This window comes from Carcharhinus amblyrhynchos, chromosome 28, assembly GCF_965287045.1.
Source record: "Carcharhinus amblyrhynchos chromosome 28, sCarAmb.v2.hapA, whole genome shotgun sequence".
Classification (NCBI taxonomy): Eukaryota; Metazoa; Chordata; class Chondrichthyes; order Carcharhiniformes; family Carcharhinidae; genus Carcharhinus; species Carcharhinus amblyrhynchos.
Genome location: NC_137351.1, coordinates 16,870,116 through 16,888,490, shown reverse-complemented (window position 1 = coordinate 16,888,490; position 18,375 = coordinate 16,870,116). Strand labels below are relative to the sequence as shown.

General features: G+C 40.0%; 1 protein-coding gene across 3 annotated transcripts in view; it reads left to right on the top strand.

Annotated features, from left to right (window-relative positions):
* Positions 1 to 18,375, top strand: part of trpm7 (transient receptor potential cation channel, subfamily M, member 7) — a 144,524-nt gene that overhangs the window by 23,424 nt on the left and 102,725 nt on the right. For all 3 annotated transcript variants that reach the window (XM_080214103.1, XM_080214104.1, XM_080214102.1), the window contains 2 exons: positions 15,446 to 15,525; positions 18,086 to 18,124. In XM_080214103.1, the coding sequence (XP_080070229.1) occupies positions 15,446 to 15,525; positions 18,086 to 18,124 (119 nt within the window). The remainder of the gene's footprint in view (positions 1 to 15,445; positions 15,526 to 18,085; positions 18,125 to 18,375) is intronic.

Genomic DNA, 18,375 nt, shown 5'->3' with positions numbered 1-18,375 from the left:
GGATAACCTCCCATGGTTGATGTTCTGTAGCTCTACCTGTTTGATTTCTCTGCCAACTAGTCATGTAATTTCTACTGAGAAAACTGAAGTGCCAAGATGCAGATTTTATTTTAGTGAGTACTGCTCTGATATCAGGTTGAGGTAATGGCTTAGTTTCTTGTGAAATACTCCCTGATCTCTAATCAGTTTTTTAATATGGTATTCTGGTGGCAAGAAAGCCATTTGGTAATTTTATGAACTTGGGGTGTGTGTGTGTGTATATCTTTGCATTTTGTGTTGTATATTTCATTTAAACTAGTGTATACACATCTTTTGTGCAATTTATTACCTAACATAAGATCTTTTAAAATATAAGTATGAATAGTCCATTACACCATTGAACCTGCTCTGCCATTCAATAAGATCATATCTAAACCCTGCTTTCCTGTCCACATCTCATAACCCTTGGCTGCCTTGTCAATCAAAAATCTGTCATTCAACCTTGAAAATATTCAATGATCCAACCTCTGTGGAAGAACATTCCAAACACTAATGATCCTCTGAGAGAAGACATTCTTCCTTGTGTCCATCTTAAATGGAAATGGTTATTTTGAAACTGTGCCCACTTGCTCTAGGTCCCCCATGAGAGTAAACAACCTCTTGATGTCTGTCAAACCCCCTGAGAATCTTGTGTCTCAATTAGATCACCTCTCATTCTTCTAAACTCCAATGAGCAAATGCCCAATTTGGTCAACCTTCTCTTGTAAGACAACCCCTTCATCTTAGGAATCGTCTTAAGTAAACGTTCATGCCACAGAAGTACCAGGCAATAACCATTTCCAGCAAGAGAGAATCTAATCATCTCCTCTTGAACTTTAGTGGCATTACTGTCACTGAATCCTCCACTACCAACATCCTGGGGGGTTACCTTTGCTAAGAAACTAGACCACCAGCCATATAAAGAGTATGGCTGTAAGACTGGGAATTCTGCAGTGAGTAACTTAAAATCATAGAAATAGAATCATAGAAACCCTACAGTGCAGAAAGAGGCCATTTGCCCATTGAGCCTGCACCAACCACAGTCCCACCCAGGCCTTACCCCCATATCCCTACATATCTAATGCCTCTAACTACACGTCTCAGGACACTAAGGGGCAATTCTTAGCATAGCCAATCAACCTAACCTGCATATCTTTGGACTGTTGGAGGAAACCGGAGCACCCGGAGGAAATCCACGCATGCACGAGGAGAATATGCAAACTCCACACAGACAATGACCCAGGTCCTTGAAGTTGTGAAGCAGCAGTGATAACCACTGTGCTACCGTGCCACCCTAACTTACTACATGACTCTTCAAAGTCTGTCTGCCATCTACAGGGCACAAGTCAGAAGTGTGATAAAATACCTTCCACTTGCCTGGGTGAATGCAGCTTCAGTAGCACTTAAAATCGAGGACAAAGCAGCTCACTGGCATCCAATCACTACCTGCAACACTTACTCCGTTCACTGCCGATGCATAGTGATAGAATGCATACCATCTACAAGATCCATTTCAGAAACTCCCCAAGACGACTTCAACATCACCTTCCAAGTCCATGACCTCTGCTACCCAGAAAGGCAAGGCAGCTGATGCATGGGAACACCACCTTCAACTTCCCCTCCAAACCACTCACCATTTTGATTTGGAAGTGCGTCATGTTTCTTCACTGTCGCTGTATTGAAATCCTGGAGCTCCCTCTCTAAAAGCATGGTGGGTGTACCTACACCATATGAACTGCAGTTGTTCAAGAAGGTAGCTCACCACCATCTTAAGGGCAGTTAGAATGGACAATAATCACTGGTCATTCCATGAACAAGTTTTTAAAAAAAACTGAGCTGCTTCCAATGCAAGAATATCCCTTGTTAAATAAGGAATTACTTCACATACCTGTGTGAAATATTCATAGTGTTCCCGGGCAGGGGCTTTACTAGTCTCACCTTTTCAATTACAAGCTGCTCTTTATCAGCCCCTTTAGTGTTGAGTGGGGCACAGTCAATATCTTTTCCCAAAACTAGAGGGTGTAGGTTTAAGGTGAGAGGGGAAAGATACAGAAGTCCAGAAGGGCAATCTTTTCACACAGAGGGTGGTGAGTGTTTGGAACAAGCTGCTAGAGGTAGTACTAGAGGCGAGTACAATTTTGTCTTTTAAAAAGCATTTAGACGGTTACATGGGTACGATGGGTATCAAGGGATATGCAGGCAATTGGTATTAGCTTATGGGTTTGAAAAAAGGTGGAATGGACAAGTTGGGCCAAAGAACCTGTTTCCATGCTGTAAACTTCAATGATTTTGAGTGCTTGGAATATGTAAACATTTATTTTGAAAAATAAGACTGTACAGCTGTATCCTTTTTTGCCTGTCCATCTCCTAGTCCAAACGATATAACCTGTTGTCACCATGTTGCCCTCATCTCAGTGAAATCTAACTTTATTCCCTTGATCCTTTCAGTAATCAAACTGAACAATCATTTACCAGAGTTGCCAAGTTTCTTTCTGATTGGTACGTTCATCTTCACCCTTTTGTGTTGTTTGACACTTGAACGTTACATTCACCTCGGCTAGACTTCCCCTTTTATCATTCTACTTGTGCATGTCCCAGTGCAGTTAGTATACCTGTGCCAGTGGCTTTTTTCTCCCCTTTTCAGAGTCAGCTCTCTTGGAACAGCAATATTCTATCCTTTTCATTATTTGAATGTTGACATGTGGGACATGTATATGCTGACAGCTCCCAGCTGTGCTGCCGTACTGTTTGCTGACAACATCTGCATTATTGCCTGCCTATCCTTTGCAAAGCTGTAAATGAATGCAAACCCCTTGTTCTGAGAGTTTCTGACTGCAGCTACATTGTTATGGAATATCACGTATCACTCCATAAGGACAAATATTCCTTTGCCGCTTCTGAGTACCAGTCTCAGGGAGCTTTGGGTTAGGTTGCCAGCCAGCTCTTGCCCTCAATAGATGGCATAAACTGGAAGACCAAACATTACAATTAGAACATTACAGTTGCAGGCCCAATTAAAGGAAGAGAAAATTGCTCCAATTTTTCTGGAATCATTTTTCTGCACTGTTCATAATACTTTTTCAGTGCTGGAAATGTATTTAACTGTGTATTTCATGCATGTATGGAGAACACAAATTGCAAGATTCTGTTAAGGTAAACGTGATTCACTCAAATGTAGACTGGTTAGAAAAGCTGCCAGCTATAAACCAACAGTCTGCAAAGCCCAAATTGCTCATATTTTTCCTCAAAGCTATCAGTGGAAACTGCGGTTGCTATAAAATGCCAAAAGTGTGGTCAGAAACCCCTTTTATCCATCTTGAGATCCTTGTCAGTTGTTCACACTTTATGTGAACAAAACTGATTTCTGAATCAGCTGAAATTTCCCATCACAAACCTTCTAGACCTCGAAGGCTAAAAAAGACCAGTTCCCTATTGGACTTTTTTTTTGTTTTGCACCTTAGTCCTCCAACTGAGATGTTTGATGAGTTGAGGCTCAAGGTTTCCTGATCCCAACCTTCAGTGGTGAGCAAAGAGCAAGGCAAAGTGGAGAAAGGTGGGGAGTGAGAATGAGAGAGCGAAGAAGAGAGTGAGGTGCAGGGAGGGAGTTTGAGATTGATAAAGGAGGAGGAGCTTGAATTTTTGGGGGGTGGATTGAGGTGCTTCCTTGAGCATGACCAGCTACAAAGAATTCTCATGTGTACAGGTACTCCCTCTTTCTATTTATTAAACCTAGGTGGTTATGCCTTGCTAACTTTGACAAGATTGCAATTGTGGAACTGTTTTTGGAATCTCTTGTGCAAAAGTGAACCCCATGACGTTTGGCTTTCAGAAACAGCGTTTTTCATAAACCAGAGTCAAACTTTACAAGAGTTTTTTCAGGAATCAGTGTTGTGATTGATAATTACTGCAGTTCATTAATTTAAAGATGTGTGGGAGCTATTGGATTTCCCCTCACCCAATTCTAGTGGCAATATCCCAAGCGATCGATAAAATTAAAGTTTATCACATGATCTCTAATACCTTTTAAAAAGGGATAATAAGTATACAGCTGAATTTAAACTAAAAGTGGCAAAACGGCTTAATAAGCATTGCCAAAATGGTCATATTATCATTCTCGCAGCTGATTGATTCATGCTCTGACGAGCGAGAAAAGTTATTTCAGAATTATAGACCAGTGCCAGGTGATGCACAAGATTCATAAAAAACACACAATTCACAGCACCTGCTATCTGAACTCAACAGTAAGATGACCAGATTCCACCATTGTGTCACCCTGCGTCGAGAGAAGAATGTTTATTGATTGGTCTGCATTGGAAATATGAATGAAATGCTGATGAGTTTCAACATCCAGGATTCAACAAGCAGGATTACCAATAAAACTGTCCACACCGACAGGTTTCACAATGTGTTCTATCGTGTATGACAGATGGCATATAATTGAAGCCACTGTTACTATTCAAGCGCAAAGCTTTCAGAAAGGCATTGTGTTCAGTTTTCACAAAAAAGATTGGATGAAGGTGGTTGCAAGAATTGTGGAGTTTGATACCAAGAGCACGATATAAAGAAAAAAGATTTGTTCATCTATGTCTTGATTTTCTTTGTTCTTTCAGAAGGGTATGGAGGTTTTAGTTCAGTGGGGCAGCATGTTTGGTGCAGGCTTGGAGGACTGAAGGGCCTGTTTCTGTGCTGTAATTTTCTTTGTTCTTCGAACACGTTCAAATCCCTTGTGAACCTATGAGACCTTCCAATACCAGCAGTCTTACGCATGTTGTTCAGCCTCTGGACGTGTGTATAAATAAACCTCCGGAGGACAACATCTGAAAAATATGGAACAATCCTTTGTTGGAAAATTTAAAAACATTCACTATAGGTAGAAATATACAAGCACCATCACTAGTAACGTTATGTCAGTGGACCATAGACACGTGGGAATAATTTGATCTCTATAATCTCGACCATTTGTAAAATGTGAATATCAAATGCGTTAGACAATATTGAGGACAAATGCATAGGGAATGATGTCCACACTAGCTGTACCACTGATAATGATGAAGACAAAGATCCATCTGGTAATGTTCTGTTACCAGGTCATTGACCAGGTTTATTATATAATCCAGCAATTGGGATGAATTCAGTAATTCAGATAATGATCAGGGATTTTGAAGGATTTCAGAGTGAAATTTTGTAGCAAATTCATTATGGTATATACTTATACTGTGTTTAAATAATTTATTATTAGAGAATTAATAAGCATTCTTTAGTGTTGTTAGTTTTTATTTTATTTCATTGTGTCCAGCTTATTTGGAGCCAAATAGAGAACAAATATCAATCCCTCACTATATTACCCATGTAAAAGCCAACCTCATGGCTTTTGGCCTGAAACATTGGTCTCAAAAATTTGACTTTTGGGCAAGTATAAATGGTAATGGTTGGTGTTTTTCGCCATGCACCTATTGATTTTAAATTCTGCTATCTGATGGACTCTTGAACTCATTCAGAACTATTCTCTTCTCATCATTTCCCCTAATGAAACCTGCATGTACTTTAAACTCAAATAAAAAAAATCATGAATGGATAAGCAACATCACACGAACTGGCATCACGTTCTTTGAATGCTTGGATATCATGTTGCTGAAAAGTTTCCAAGTGGTTTAAATCAAACAGGTTAAAGCTTCACTTATCAGTCAAGTGTTTTTATAATGTCTGGTGTTTCTTGAGAACTAGTGAAATCTTTTTGTTTTCATTTATTTGACATGACTGTGCTATTTGTATGAACTTTTGAGTTATTGCTTCCAAGAAGGAACAAAAATTGGCTTTGGTTCAGCTCAGGCAAGAAAGGTGAGGGAATTAGTATTTTAAAGTTTAAAAACCTGGTTTACATTAAAAATTCCTCTGACCTCACTGTCATTGCGAGCAATGGCTGTCTAAGGAGCCAACCCACCAGTGTTTTCCAAGCTTGTTTACTCTTAAGCGTGTGCAGTGGCTGTACGATGTTAGAGATTTGTTTATCTGCATATTTAAATTTCCCTTGGGGAAATAAGTGGCTTGGTATTTATTTAGGACCAAATATGTATACTTGGTAGACATTTTAGATAATTCTGCAATGAAATATGTGGTAGGGATGGCCGGTGCTTATAGGCTGTGGAGCAATTTAGGATGTTTTAAGACTGTAAAGGTGGTATGTAAATGGAAATGTGTTTAATTTCAGTGCAGTGCTGAGGGAGCTTGTACTGTCAGTGGTGCTGTCTTTCAGATGAGGTGTTAAACTGAGGCTCCACAACTGTTTGTGAAATAGCCTCTGGCACTGTTGAAAGAGCAGGCAAGTTCTCGTCAGTACTGTGACCAGTCAGTACCACTGAAACAGATTATCTGGCCATTTGTCTTGTTTCTGGGACTTCATGTGTAGCCACATTTCCTACATTGCACCAGCATCTATATTTCAGTGGGACACAGGACATTATTGGCTGTAAAGAACAGTAAGGCATCTACAGGTTGTGTCTTTAATCAATCAGTCAGAACTGCTAAAAATCCTAATAGCATTACCTTTGTGTATTCTGCTTTTAGACACACATAAGCAGTTACCAATCTGCTTAGCAGACTTGCTGTGGGATTTCCTGCGCTATCTACTGAGAAAGCATCAAAATGATGAATGTTGCAATTACATAGACACAACAGTAGGCCCCTTGAGCCTGTTCCACCTTTCATTGAGATAATGGCTGATCTGCGGCTTAACTGCATATTCTCATGGTGGAACTGTTATTGAAGGTTGAGCTGCAAGTACAGCAGGCAGCAAAGAAAGCCTATACTGAGTATAGGAGTAAGGATGTCTTACTGCATTATACAGGGCCTTGATAAGGCCACACCTTGAGTACTGTGTGCAGTTTTGGCCTCCTAGTCTGAGGAAGGATATTTTTGCTATTGAGGGAGTCCAGCGAATGTTCACCAGACTGATTCCTGGAATGGCAGGAATGACATATGAAGAGACACTGGATCAACTGGGCTTGTACTCACTGGAATTTAGAAGAATGAAAGGGGATCTCATAGAAATGTGTAAAATCCTGAAGGGACTGGACAGGCTAAATGTGGGAAGAATGTTCCCAATATTGGGGAGGTACAAAACTAGGTGTCACAGCCTTAATAAGAGGTAAGTCATTCAGAAGAAAGAATTGTGAACCTGTGGATTTCACTACCGCAGAAAACTTGTAGGGCCAGTTCGTTAGATATGTTGAAGAGGGAGCTGGACATGGCCCTTGTGGCTAAATGGATCAAGGGGTATAGAGAGAAAGCAGGAGTGGGATTCTGAAAGTGTATGATCAACCATGACCATATTGAATGGTGGTGTAGGCTCGAAGGGCTGAATGGCCTACTTCTGCACCTATTTTCTATGTTTCTGTGACATAACTCCCAAAATCTGCCATTTCTTTCCTATAGATCTTGTGCAATTGAGACAGGATAGGTGCAGGTCAGGTAAATACATGCCTTGCTTATTTGTGGTACCTATGGGATAAATGTCTTTGTGAATTTGTGAAATGTGGTCAATACTCAATCAGTTTGTGACATTCTGAATGTAATCTGTAATTGTTTGGTTGTAACTAAATGAGGCTTGAATTCATCCCTGGGCGATTCTGATATGTCTAAGCTGATGGACACAAATCACTGACAGTTGGCTAATCACAAGGTGAGAAGTTGGTAACTTAATAGTGGAGGAATTTAACAGGAATAACCAGAAAATGAAAACATTTTGTGTTAAAGATGTATCAGAAATGGTCTGTGAATATAAGTGCACCGAAGATATATTTTGAAAAAGGCTGGATGTTTGGGAGAACAGGCTGGTGAGAAACTAGATGAAACTGATCTCAGTTAACATGAAATCATATTTTACTTGGGTCTGTTTGCAGTAAACAGAAAATGTATTTAAAATATAACATCCTGTTTCAAGGTGCCCAGTTACGTTATTTCCCTTCCTAGCATGTTTTCAACTTGGGATCTCTGATGGGACCATTAGTTACTATTTCTACTCAGACCATCAGACTTCATTGAGTGTTTTTCTGTGTTAATAGTACATTTTTCTATTATGATATAATTAAATTAGATTAATTGTTAACATAAGTTAACAATTGTTAAGTTACAATAATACAGTTTTCCTTTTGGTAAGTAATGGTCCTTTGAGAGTTCAAATCGGACATGCTCAGAAATATCCAAATTCATTGGATCCCTGGAGCTGTGAATGTATTTTCAAAAATATTGAAGAACTACTTAATAGCACCATTTGCTCAACTGGTGTTATTTCTGGAACTGATTTTACTCATGTTGATGGAGTCCATTTAAGTAATTATCATCCTCCCAAAAGGAAATATTATCAGAGAAGAGTAAATGGGACTAAATTATAAAAATCAAAAGTTAAGAAGGAACATGTAATTCAGAACAACTGGCCATTATTAAGGTTCATTTCTACTTGTATTAGTTCAGTTTCATGGACAGTGTGCAGATAATTCCATTTCTCTCTATCCCTGTGCTGCCATGTTTCTCCAGCAAATCTTCCTGCCTTTGCACTGCTGCCTGAGTGGTCATGTTAGTTTTCTAATCTTTGGCTGCTCAGCAGCTCACTTGTGCGCTGTTACATAAGATCATCCTCAGCCTTTGGAGCCTGTTCCCAAAATGATGCTCAGCTGTCTTGTGCCGTGTCCCTGAATCCCAAACTGCCAAAGTTGTCACAAATGAACTATTATGATCCTGCATTTCAACATCAGGAAGACCAAAACCGTGTTTTAGTCCTCACCGTAAACACAGCTCCTGACCATTGATTCTATCCATCCTCTCAGTGTGGTATTTAGACGGAACCACTGTCGAATCTTGACATCCTGTTGATTCTGAGCTGAACTTTAAACTCCATTTTCTCTTTATTTCTACCCTTTGCAATGTTGTCATCCTCTATCACTAAAATCTGTCACCCCAATGTATCACAATTGAATTCCTTGTTCTTTGTAAACCTCTTCTGCTGAATCAATTTACTGACGTGTGTTTGACTTGTCCGGTGTCCTGTCCTCTCCTGCACAGGCCAATTGTCTCCGTTGTATTGAATTTTAAATCCATCTTCAAATCCTTGCATAGCTGTACCCCATCCCATTTCTGTAGCCTCTTCAGAGAACTGAATGGCCTTGACCTGCTTCTAGCTTCTCTGCTGAAACAGATATTACACTGGAAGCCACACTGTACTGTTCTATATATATATATATATATATATATATAGATATGTATGTATATGTACACACATGCACATACACACACCCCACACCCTCCTAAAAACAAACAAAAACACACACACACACACACACACACACACACGTGAAATGAAATAAAATTTGGAAAGAAATATATTTGTAAGAGATTTTGAAGCTAGCTGATTTTACTCTCTTTTTCAGCTATTTTTTGAATGCACTGATTTGTGTAAATGGTACATTAGGAGCAGGGCACATGGATTTTTTTTTGTTTTTCCAGATGTGTATGGAAAAAGACAACATAATTTTTTCAGGTTATTCATTGTGGCTGGCATTTACTATAAAAATGATGAAAAGATATTTCAGAGAATGGGGATACCAGGATAAAGCCATGAGTATATGGGATAGCAGTGCACACTCTCCCTTTTATTTATTTACTGGTCACAAGTAGGCTTACATTCACACTAATGAAGTTACTGTGAAAATCCCCTAGTTGCCACACTCTGGCACCTGTTCGGGTACACTGAGGGTGAATTTAGCATGCCTAATTCACCTAACCTGCACATTTTTGGATTGTGGGAGGAAACGGGAGCACCCGAAGGCAATCCACGGAGACACAGGGAGAAGTGCAAACTTCACACAGACAGTGACCCAAACCAGGAATCGAACCCAGGTCCCTGGAGCTGTGAGGCAGCAAAGCTTGCCACTGTGCCACCTTACAGGATAACGTAGAGCTACATAACTCATGGAAAACCTTGTAGGAGTAAGTCAGGCAAAGCATAGCCTAAATATTTGAGTTAGGGGCCCCATAGCTTCTGTAATGTATCTGATTTGGCTCGGAGTATTCAGTTAGGAATTCCATTGGGACACATTCCGCAATAATTGTATGCCAATTCTGAATTGAAGGAGACTTATTGCTAATCCATGTGCAAAGGGTATTTTTCTGTGCTGCAAATGTTAGGATACTTTACAACCTTTTCCCATTAGCATTATTATCTTTTTTTCTGGGAGACCCAGAATTCTGGGAGATACAGAATTAAGAGTAAAGCTCTTATCGCCATATTGATAATCTTCTCAAGTTGTTTAAGGATATTAAACTGGTAGCATTTGAATTTGACACAGACCAAAAACAATGCAGGAAGTCCCCTGTGCCCACGTTGCACTTCTGACTCAGTGAGGATATAGTAGGATCAAATCTGTGATTTAAACTTGTAGTAATATGCAGCTGGTGTACTATTTTAAGTAGTCTCCTTTGTTCTGTTACAAACCAAGATTTTGGGGCACTTCCCCAAATATATTACCCCTTGTCTTGTCTGTATTCATTGCTGGTTCTTTTCCAAAGACCATAGTGTGTCCAATGTATTCTCTCAGGATCTAGAGCATAAAGCATCTTAAAATCTGCTGATTAATTACTTAGGCTCCACAAACAACAGGATTTTTTCCACCAGAGAAACCTTAGCATCAAGATGAAGAATTCTGTTATTAAGGATAAAGTCTCTGAGTTACAAATATCTATATTTCTAAGGAAAGACAATCACCTTTTAATAGGATGATGTATTTCTTGCACATTCCAGGGGCAAATTTTTCAAATAGCTACTGCTGCTATTCAGCCAAAGAAAGGGTAGGATATTGACATAGGTACAAGAGAGACGAATCAGCCAAAGATTCTGGCACCACACTTGAGTGAGCCCCAGAACATACATCCTCCATTCCAATGACACTGGAGGTGCCACTGAAACAGAACTATAGTCGGAATTCTCCAGCTGTTCATGTCTTGCCGCCGCTGCTATTGAGGTCAGAGAATCTGGCCCTATATCTTTTCCTAGGATATGTGACCTTTCTGTACCTTTACAAGAGTAAGTCGATGATTCGTCCCCAAAATAACAGAAATACAAAAAAAAGGGACACCTTTAGGGAGGTTTTTCTCACCAACTGTGAGTACTCATAGGGCCATACCTACAACCTCAATACTAAGTCACTTGTCTATCTCCTTGCAGTGGTGCTACTCTCATTAGCCGTGATTAAAAGAAACCATATAATGTATTACATGACATACAGTACATTATGTGTATTATGTATAATGTATTACAACACTGTTGTAAATGCAAGGATTATAAGAAGAGCAAACAAAAGTATTGCACAGCCCTAGTGCAATACAACCTACACTGCACACTCCTCAAACAAAAGGAGTACATTGGGGACAGCATCCCATTAAAGATAAATGGACATCCCTGGTTTCAAAAGGATAACAGACGAAATTCACCACAATACTCATTTACTAGATCATCCTGGTAATATAAAGAACAAAGAAAATTACAGCACAAGAACAGGCCCTTCGGCCCTCCAAGCCTGCACTGACCGTGTTACCTGACTGTTCTGAAACCCCTGACCCTTCTGGGAACCGTATCTCTCTATTCCCATCTTATTCATGTATTTGTCAAGAATAAGTCATGATAAATAACAATACAGGATCAATCGGGAAATGTAACGACAAGGGGTTCAGTACAGGGTTATACATGATCTGCAGATTGTGTTTCCAAATCATTGCCTTCTGCGAAGTTTAGAAAGATCAGAGCTTCATTAGGAACATCCTTGGGGATGCATCGTATGTAACCCTCAGAGAAGCAGGATATAGTAGGGCATATTGCATTCTGATAGCTTTCAGACATTTTCTAACTTCATTGAAACCTCTGTGCCTCTGTTGTATCACCTCAGAGAAGCCTTTAAAGAACGAGATCTTGACAACATCATAGAGGTCTGGCTATTTCACTCTTCTGTGATCTCTGAAGTTATGAAAATGCATTGAAAGGCTAGGGTCATTGTCCCTAGGCCTTGAAGACAGGATACAATCAATGTGCCCCTTCAAGTTTAATATGGCAAGCTTTCATGCCAAAATTAAGAAAATGTGGCAGAGAGCTCTCAACTGGGAACTTATCCTCAGCTCCTTCTGGAACACCGATCACGTGGATATTGTACTGTGTCTTAATCTTTAGATCAATCCGCATATCTGATGTAGCTGATTTTCCAAGGATTGCAAACAGGCTTCAACTGAAGAAGTTGTATTCTTGACAGTAAGGCCACAAAAACACAAGAAATAGAAGCTGGAGTCAGCCACTGGGCCCTTCAAGGCTGCCCCGCTATTCATTACAATCATGGCTGATCTATGCTGGCCTCAACTGTGTTTCTGTGCCATTTCCCCATAGCCCTCTATTCCTCGATCTATCAAATATTTATCCACCTCCCCTTTAAATATTGCTAATGATCCAGCCTCCACCACTCTTTAGGGCACAGAATCCAAAAGATTCACCACCCTCTGCAAGAAGAAATTTCTGTGCACCTCAGTTTTAAACTTGACTGGCCTTCTATCTTGTAGCTATGTCCCCTTCCTCGAGCCTCTTCCACTAGTGTTAAACACCTCACTATCTATCCTCTCAAGCCGCCTCAGGATCTTGTATGTTTGAATAAAGTCACCCCTCATTCTTTTAAACTCCAAGACATATAAATTAATCCCTTTACGTAGAGTGCAGAGAGTGATTGTGGATGGGTCTTTTTCTGCATGGAGGTCGGTCACCAGCGGAGTGCCCTAGGTATCTGTTCTAGGACCCTTGCTGTTTGTCATTTTCATAAATGACCTGGATGAGGAAGTGGAGGGACGGGTTAGTAAGTTTGCCAACGACACAAAGGTTGGTGGTGTTGTGGATAGTCTGGAGGGATGTCAAAAGTTGCAGTGAGACATAGATAGGATGCAAGACTGGGTGGAGAAGTGGCAGATGGACTCCAACGCAGATAAATGTGTAGTGGCCCATTTTGGCAGGTCCAATGGGATGAAGAAGTACAATATCAAGGGTAGGACTCTTGCCAGTGTTGAGGAACAGAAGGACCTTGGGATCCGGGTCCATAGGACTCTTAAATCGGCCTCACAGGTGGAGGATGTGGTCAGGAAGGCGTATGCTGTGCTAGCCTTCATTAATCGAGGGATTGAGTTTAGGAGTCAGGAGGTAATGCTGCAACTTTATAAGGCCCTTGTCAGACCCCACTTGGAGTACTGTGTGCAGTTCTGGTCGCCTCACTACAAGAAGGATGTGGAAGCTATTGAGAGGGTGCAGAGGAGATTTACAAGGATGTTGCCTGGATTGGGAGGCATGTCTTAGGTTGAGGGAGCTAGATCTCTTCTCCCTGGAGAGATGAAGATTGAGAGGTGACCTGATAGACGTTTATAAAATGTTGAGAGGTATAGATAGGGTGAATTCTCAGAGGCTATTTCCCTGGGCTGAAATGGTCGCTATGAGAGGACACCAGTTTAAGGTACTGGGGAGCAGATACGGAGGAGATGTCAGGGGTATGTTTTTCACTCAGAGGGTGGTGAGTTAGTGGAATTGGCTACCGTCGGTGGTGGTAGAGATGATATCGCTGGGGTCTTTTAAGAGACTTCTGGATGAGTACATGGGATTTAATGGAATTGAGAGTTATAGATAGACCTGTTAGGTATGGATATGATAGGCGCAACTTGTGGGCCGAAGGGCTTGCTTGTGCTGTAGTGTTCTATGTTCTACGCAGGACCCTCCCATCCCAGGAATTAGCCTGGTGGATCTCATTTGGACTTCCTCCAGTGTTACTGTATCCTTTTTTTAGGTAAGGGGACTAAAAGTGTACACAGTATTCCAGGTGAAGCCTCACCATAACCCTGTACAATGGCAACAAAACCTGTCTCTTGCTTTTGCAATAAAGACCAAAATGCTGTTTGCCGCCTTAACTACTTGTTGGATCTCTTGCTAGCTTCATGCAGTAGAACAGCCAGATCCCTCTGCATTTCATTGACCTGCAGTGTCTCAACATTTAGATAATCTGCCTTTTGATTCCTCCAACCGAAGTGATGACCTCACACTTTCCCACATTGAACTCCATTTGCCAGGTTTTCACCCAGTCATCCAATCAATCTGTCTTCCATTGCAGAATCACACTACCTCATCACAGCCTGCCCTTTCACCTATCTTCATATCATTGGCAAATTTGGAAACCTTACAATCTGTTCCATCTCCAAACCATTAATGTAAACAGTGAACAGTTGCTGTTAAGAACTGGTCCTCCTTGTAGTTTTCCACGAATTACATCTTTTTACGCTGAAAATGACTAATTTATTCCAACTGTCTGTTTTTTATGTGACAACCAGTTTTCAATCTATACTGATCCACTTCCTTTAATTCCATGGACTTTTACTTCATGTACCAGCCTCTTAAGCAGCAGCTTGTCAAATGCTGTTTGGAAATCTAAATATGCTACATCTACAGGTTGCCCTCTATTTACTCTCCATGTTACATCCTCAAAGACTTAAGGCAAATTTGTCAAACATGATTTACCTTTCATAAAGCCATGTTGACTAGGTTTGATTATGTTCAGCTTTCCTGAATGATTAGCTATTTCCTCTTTGATTATTGACCGCAGTTTCTCGCCAATAATAAATGTTAAACTAACTGGCGTGTAATTCCCTTCCTTCTGCCTTCTCCCTTTTTGAACAAGAGAATCGCATTGGTTATTTTTCAATCTTCTGGTACCCTCGCGAAGTTATGAAAATTTTCAATGAACAGGTCCACTATCTCTGTCACTCATTCCATTAAAACCCTTGCGGCAGTTCATTGGGTCCTGGTGACTTGTCCACATTTAGCTGTACGAGTTTCTCTGATATGCCATCCCTTGTGATTTGGATTTTTGTACTCTTTCCTTTGCTTCATTAAGCCTCATAGTGGTACTCTACAGTTCAGTAGTGTGAGCACTGATATTATGTGCCAAAACACTTGAATTTGTTGTTGATAATTTTAATAATATCGGCAGTGCCTTTGACAATATTGAGTCAAAAGCCTGTTCACTCACCAGTTTGCCATGTTGAGCATTTGGCTTCACTCTGGTTGCCTCCAACTCTCCTTTTTATTGAGGATTTTCTTGATGCTTCTCGGTCTCTTGTCACTGATACTTAACCAGAAATGTTCCAGGGACATGGAATTTTCACTCCAGGATTAGGTTGCTATGGTCTGTGCAGCAGGATAAATGAAAGGATTAAAAGATGAGTGGTGCCAGAGCTCAAGGAAATGCAGTTGTTCCCATGCTAGCATCATGTGACCCCACACAAGGATTTGTGTTACATTGCTGACCCCTGAATTAATTCAGTAATGAAACTAATGAAAGCATTTACCCTTCTTTGCTTTATTTTACAGTCCCAGAAATCCTGGATAGAGAATACTTTTACCAAGAGGGAATGTGTATATATAATTCCAAGCTCAAAAGACCCACACAGGTATTTAATTCTGATTTTGAATTTGTTTTGTTTTGAGTAATCAGATAAGATTTTTTCATAATGTAATTTTTCTTGTGGGTTAGTGACAATAACTGGAACACATTTTAACACTTCTTAATAAAAGGCAAATGGTATTAGAATGACCTTGTTTGTTTAAAATTTAGGCACTGCACTATTTGCCCGAATTGAATTTTGTGGAACTTTGTGCTTGGTGGTTCTTCCAAATGATATCCATGTGTGCCAGAAATTTCCTTTCTAATCCCATTCAGTGGCCTAAGGAATTTTGTTTCTTGTATCTTGTGAAAAAAGTTACTAATATTCTGCAACTTAGCTGCTTTGCTATTAGAAAAATGTTTGGTACTGTGTCCAGCGCCTATCACATGTACACTTCTCAGCATATATGTCCCTTTTGTTCTGATTTAACAAATTCAAATACTAAATGTCCTTTTCGTATTTGGAATCAAAATTCATCCATTTGGTGAAGCCCTACTCAGTTTGCATTTTCTATTATGGTGGCTATGTCTATTTTGCAAACTTGACTTCAGTTATTTAACAAATGTCACTTTTCAGTAATATTTCCTGGTTAACTATTTAGATTCCCTTTTAAGACCATTTGGTTGTAATAACTTGATAACTGATTTTTGTCAGATGGTTGATTGCCTGGTGCTATGTCCAAGGAAGTTCCGTTAATATCTAATAGTGACATATTCAGGGACCGAGTAAATGATGTCAGGTATTCTGAGAATTTTTACCCGTCTGGTTAATGGATATAATGGGGTTTTAATATTAAAGAGCTGTCAAACAAAATTAAGAAGCCTGAAATGAGACAAAAGATGAAAAATTTTTCCCAAGGTAGCTGGAACATAGAATAGATTCCAGCTCAAGACTGCTTTGTTCCTTTTTAAAATTTGATAAATTTGTTGAAGCATAGAACTGAAGCAGCTGACAATGATCTAGTCACTTATGTGTTCCCTGGTCACAACTTATCAGCATTGAAAGATGAAGGTTGTAAGATTCGGCTGGAGACTTAGAATTTAATTTGTTTTGAGTTTTTTAGTGTTTATGGAACTGTTTATTTGGAAGTTTGAGCAAAGTTCCAAAGTCGCACAATGTGACCATGTTGCATTATTCCTACTCAGTCCTTCCTGGCCTTCCTTGTAGTCTTTGACATTGCTGACCATGTACTCCATTCTCTCCATCTTGTCCAGTTGAGAGGGACTGCAGCTGAATTGAGCAGCTTGCCAGCCACATACTATATATTCTTAAAATTCCTGAAATTGATATAGAATTGATCTTTGGACTCTCGTTTCTAGTCTAGAGTACATGCTACATCTGAAAACTATCACTTTACACAATGTCAGGTTTCATATCTATACTGACAACACCCAGTTCTATCTCATCTGTTTATTTGACCCATCTGCCTGTGTCGTCAGATTACTTATCCAATATCACATCTGGATGGAGCCTTAATTTCCTCCATTTAAACATTGGGAAGCCCAGAGTCATTGACAGGATTCTCTGGTGCCCCAAGACTGAAAATTCTTCCCTGAGTCCAACAGACTTTAAATGGTCCGCCGGATTTTTTGCCTTGCCCGCAATGATTCTCAATGCAGGTGAGATGGGAGAGTTTCGACCAATGTCTTTACCCTTTGAAATTTGCTTCTCTTGCCACTGATTTCATCTTCCTCTTATCACCGAACCAGAGCTGATTGCAACTTTGCCAACCTGTTGGATCCTGAACTAATTCTTTGGTACAATATTCTCTCTCAAATTGCCTACTTCCACTTCACACATCACCGGTTTCTGCTCCTGGCTTAGCTAGTCTGCAATGATGATATCCTCAATACTTTTGCTAACAGAAGTCTTGACTATTGAGGTTCTCATGAAGGCCAGATGTGAAATGTTGGCTCCATTCTCTCCCACAGATGCTGTCAGACCTGCTGAGATTTTCCAGCATTTTCTGTTTTTGTTTGACTATTCCAATGCTTTCCTAGTTGGTCTTCTTCATCTACCACCCAATTAACTCAACCTAAACTCGCCCAATTTGTAGCTCTTGCTAAGTCCTAGTCATCCATTTGACCTCAGATCTGTCTTTTCTCCCTGTCCACCATCACATTGGTTTTTAAGACTCTTAAGATTCCTGTCTTCGTGTTAATATCGGCCACCCCTCCCAAATTCTCATCTCCTTCAACTCCACCAATCACCAACTCTAGCCTCTTGTACATCCTGCATGCCCTTCTCACTATTGGCAACTATCCCTTTAGACCTAACCTCTGGAGTCCCCTCCCTAAATCTCTCACCATTTACTTCAATTTACCCTTTTACATTCCAGGTTTTAAATAGTGATGACTTTTTTTGGTACCAAAATAATTGAATGCTATTTATGCAACTGAAATCTGTTGCCTGGAAATACTCCAAACGATGAAGTTATTGTCCAAGGAAGGCAGGCATCTGGCAAGTGTGATCCTAACCGGTTCTTGATATGCCATTGTTGTACTGAGTAGAAATCTCATCGTGGCAGATTGTATTCACAAGTTTATTTTATTACTTTTGGTTTTAGATGCCTTCCAGGATGTCAGATATGCCAGCAGTTGGTCAGGTAAGTTTTCGGTTACATATTTTGGTATTTAAAGAGCTGTTTAAAATGGCTGTTATTCTCAACTAATCTAGAGCATTGTTACAGCTACATGCCTAAAAGGAACAGTCCAGATCTGGACACAATCACAGATTTTTGGCCTTTATGTTCATGTAACAAACTTGTATTTCAACAGTGAAATTCTCTATTTTTCCAGTCCAACTTCATTTGTTTCTGTTTAATTCTTTGAGTTTTTGACCAATTATGTAATTTTC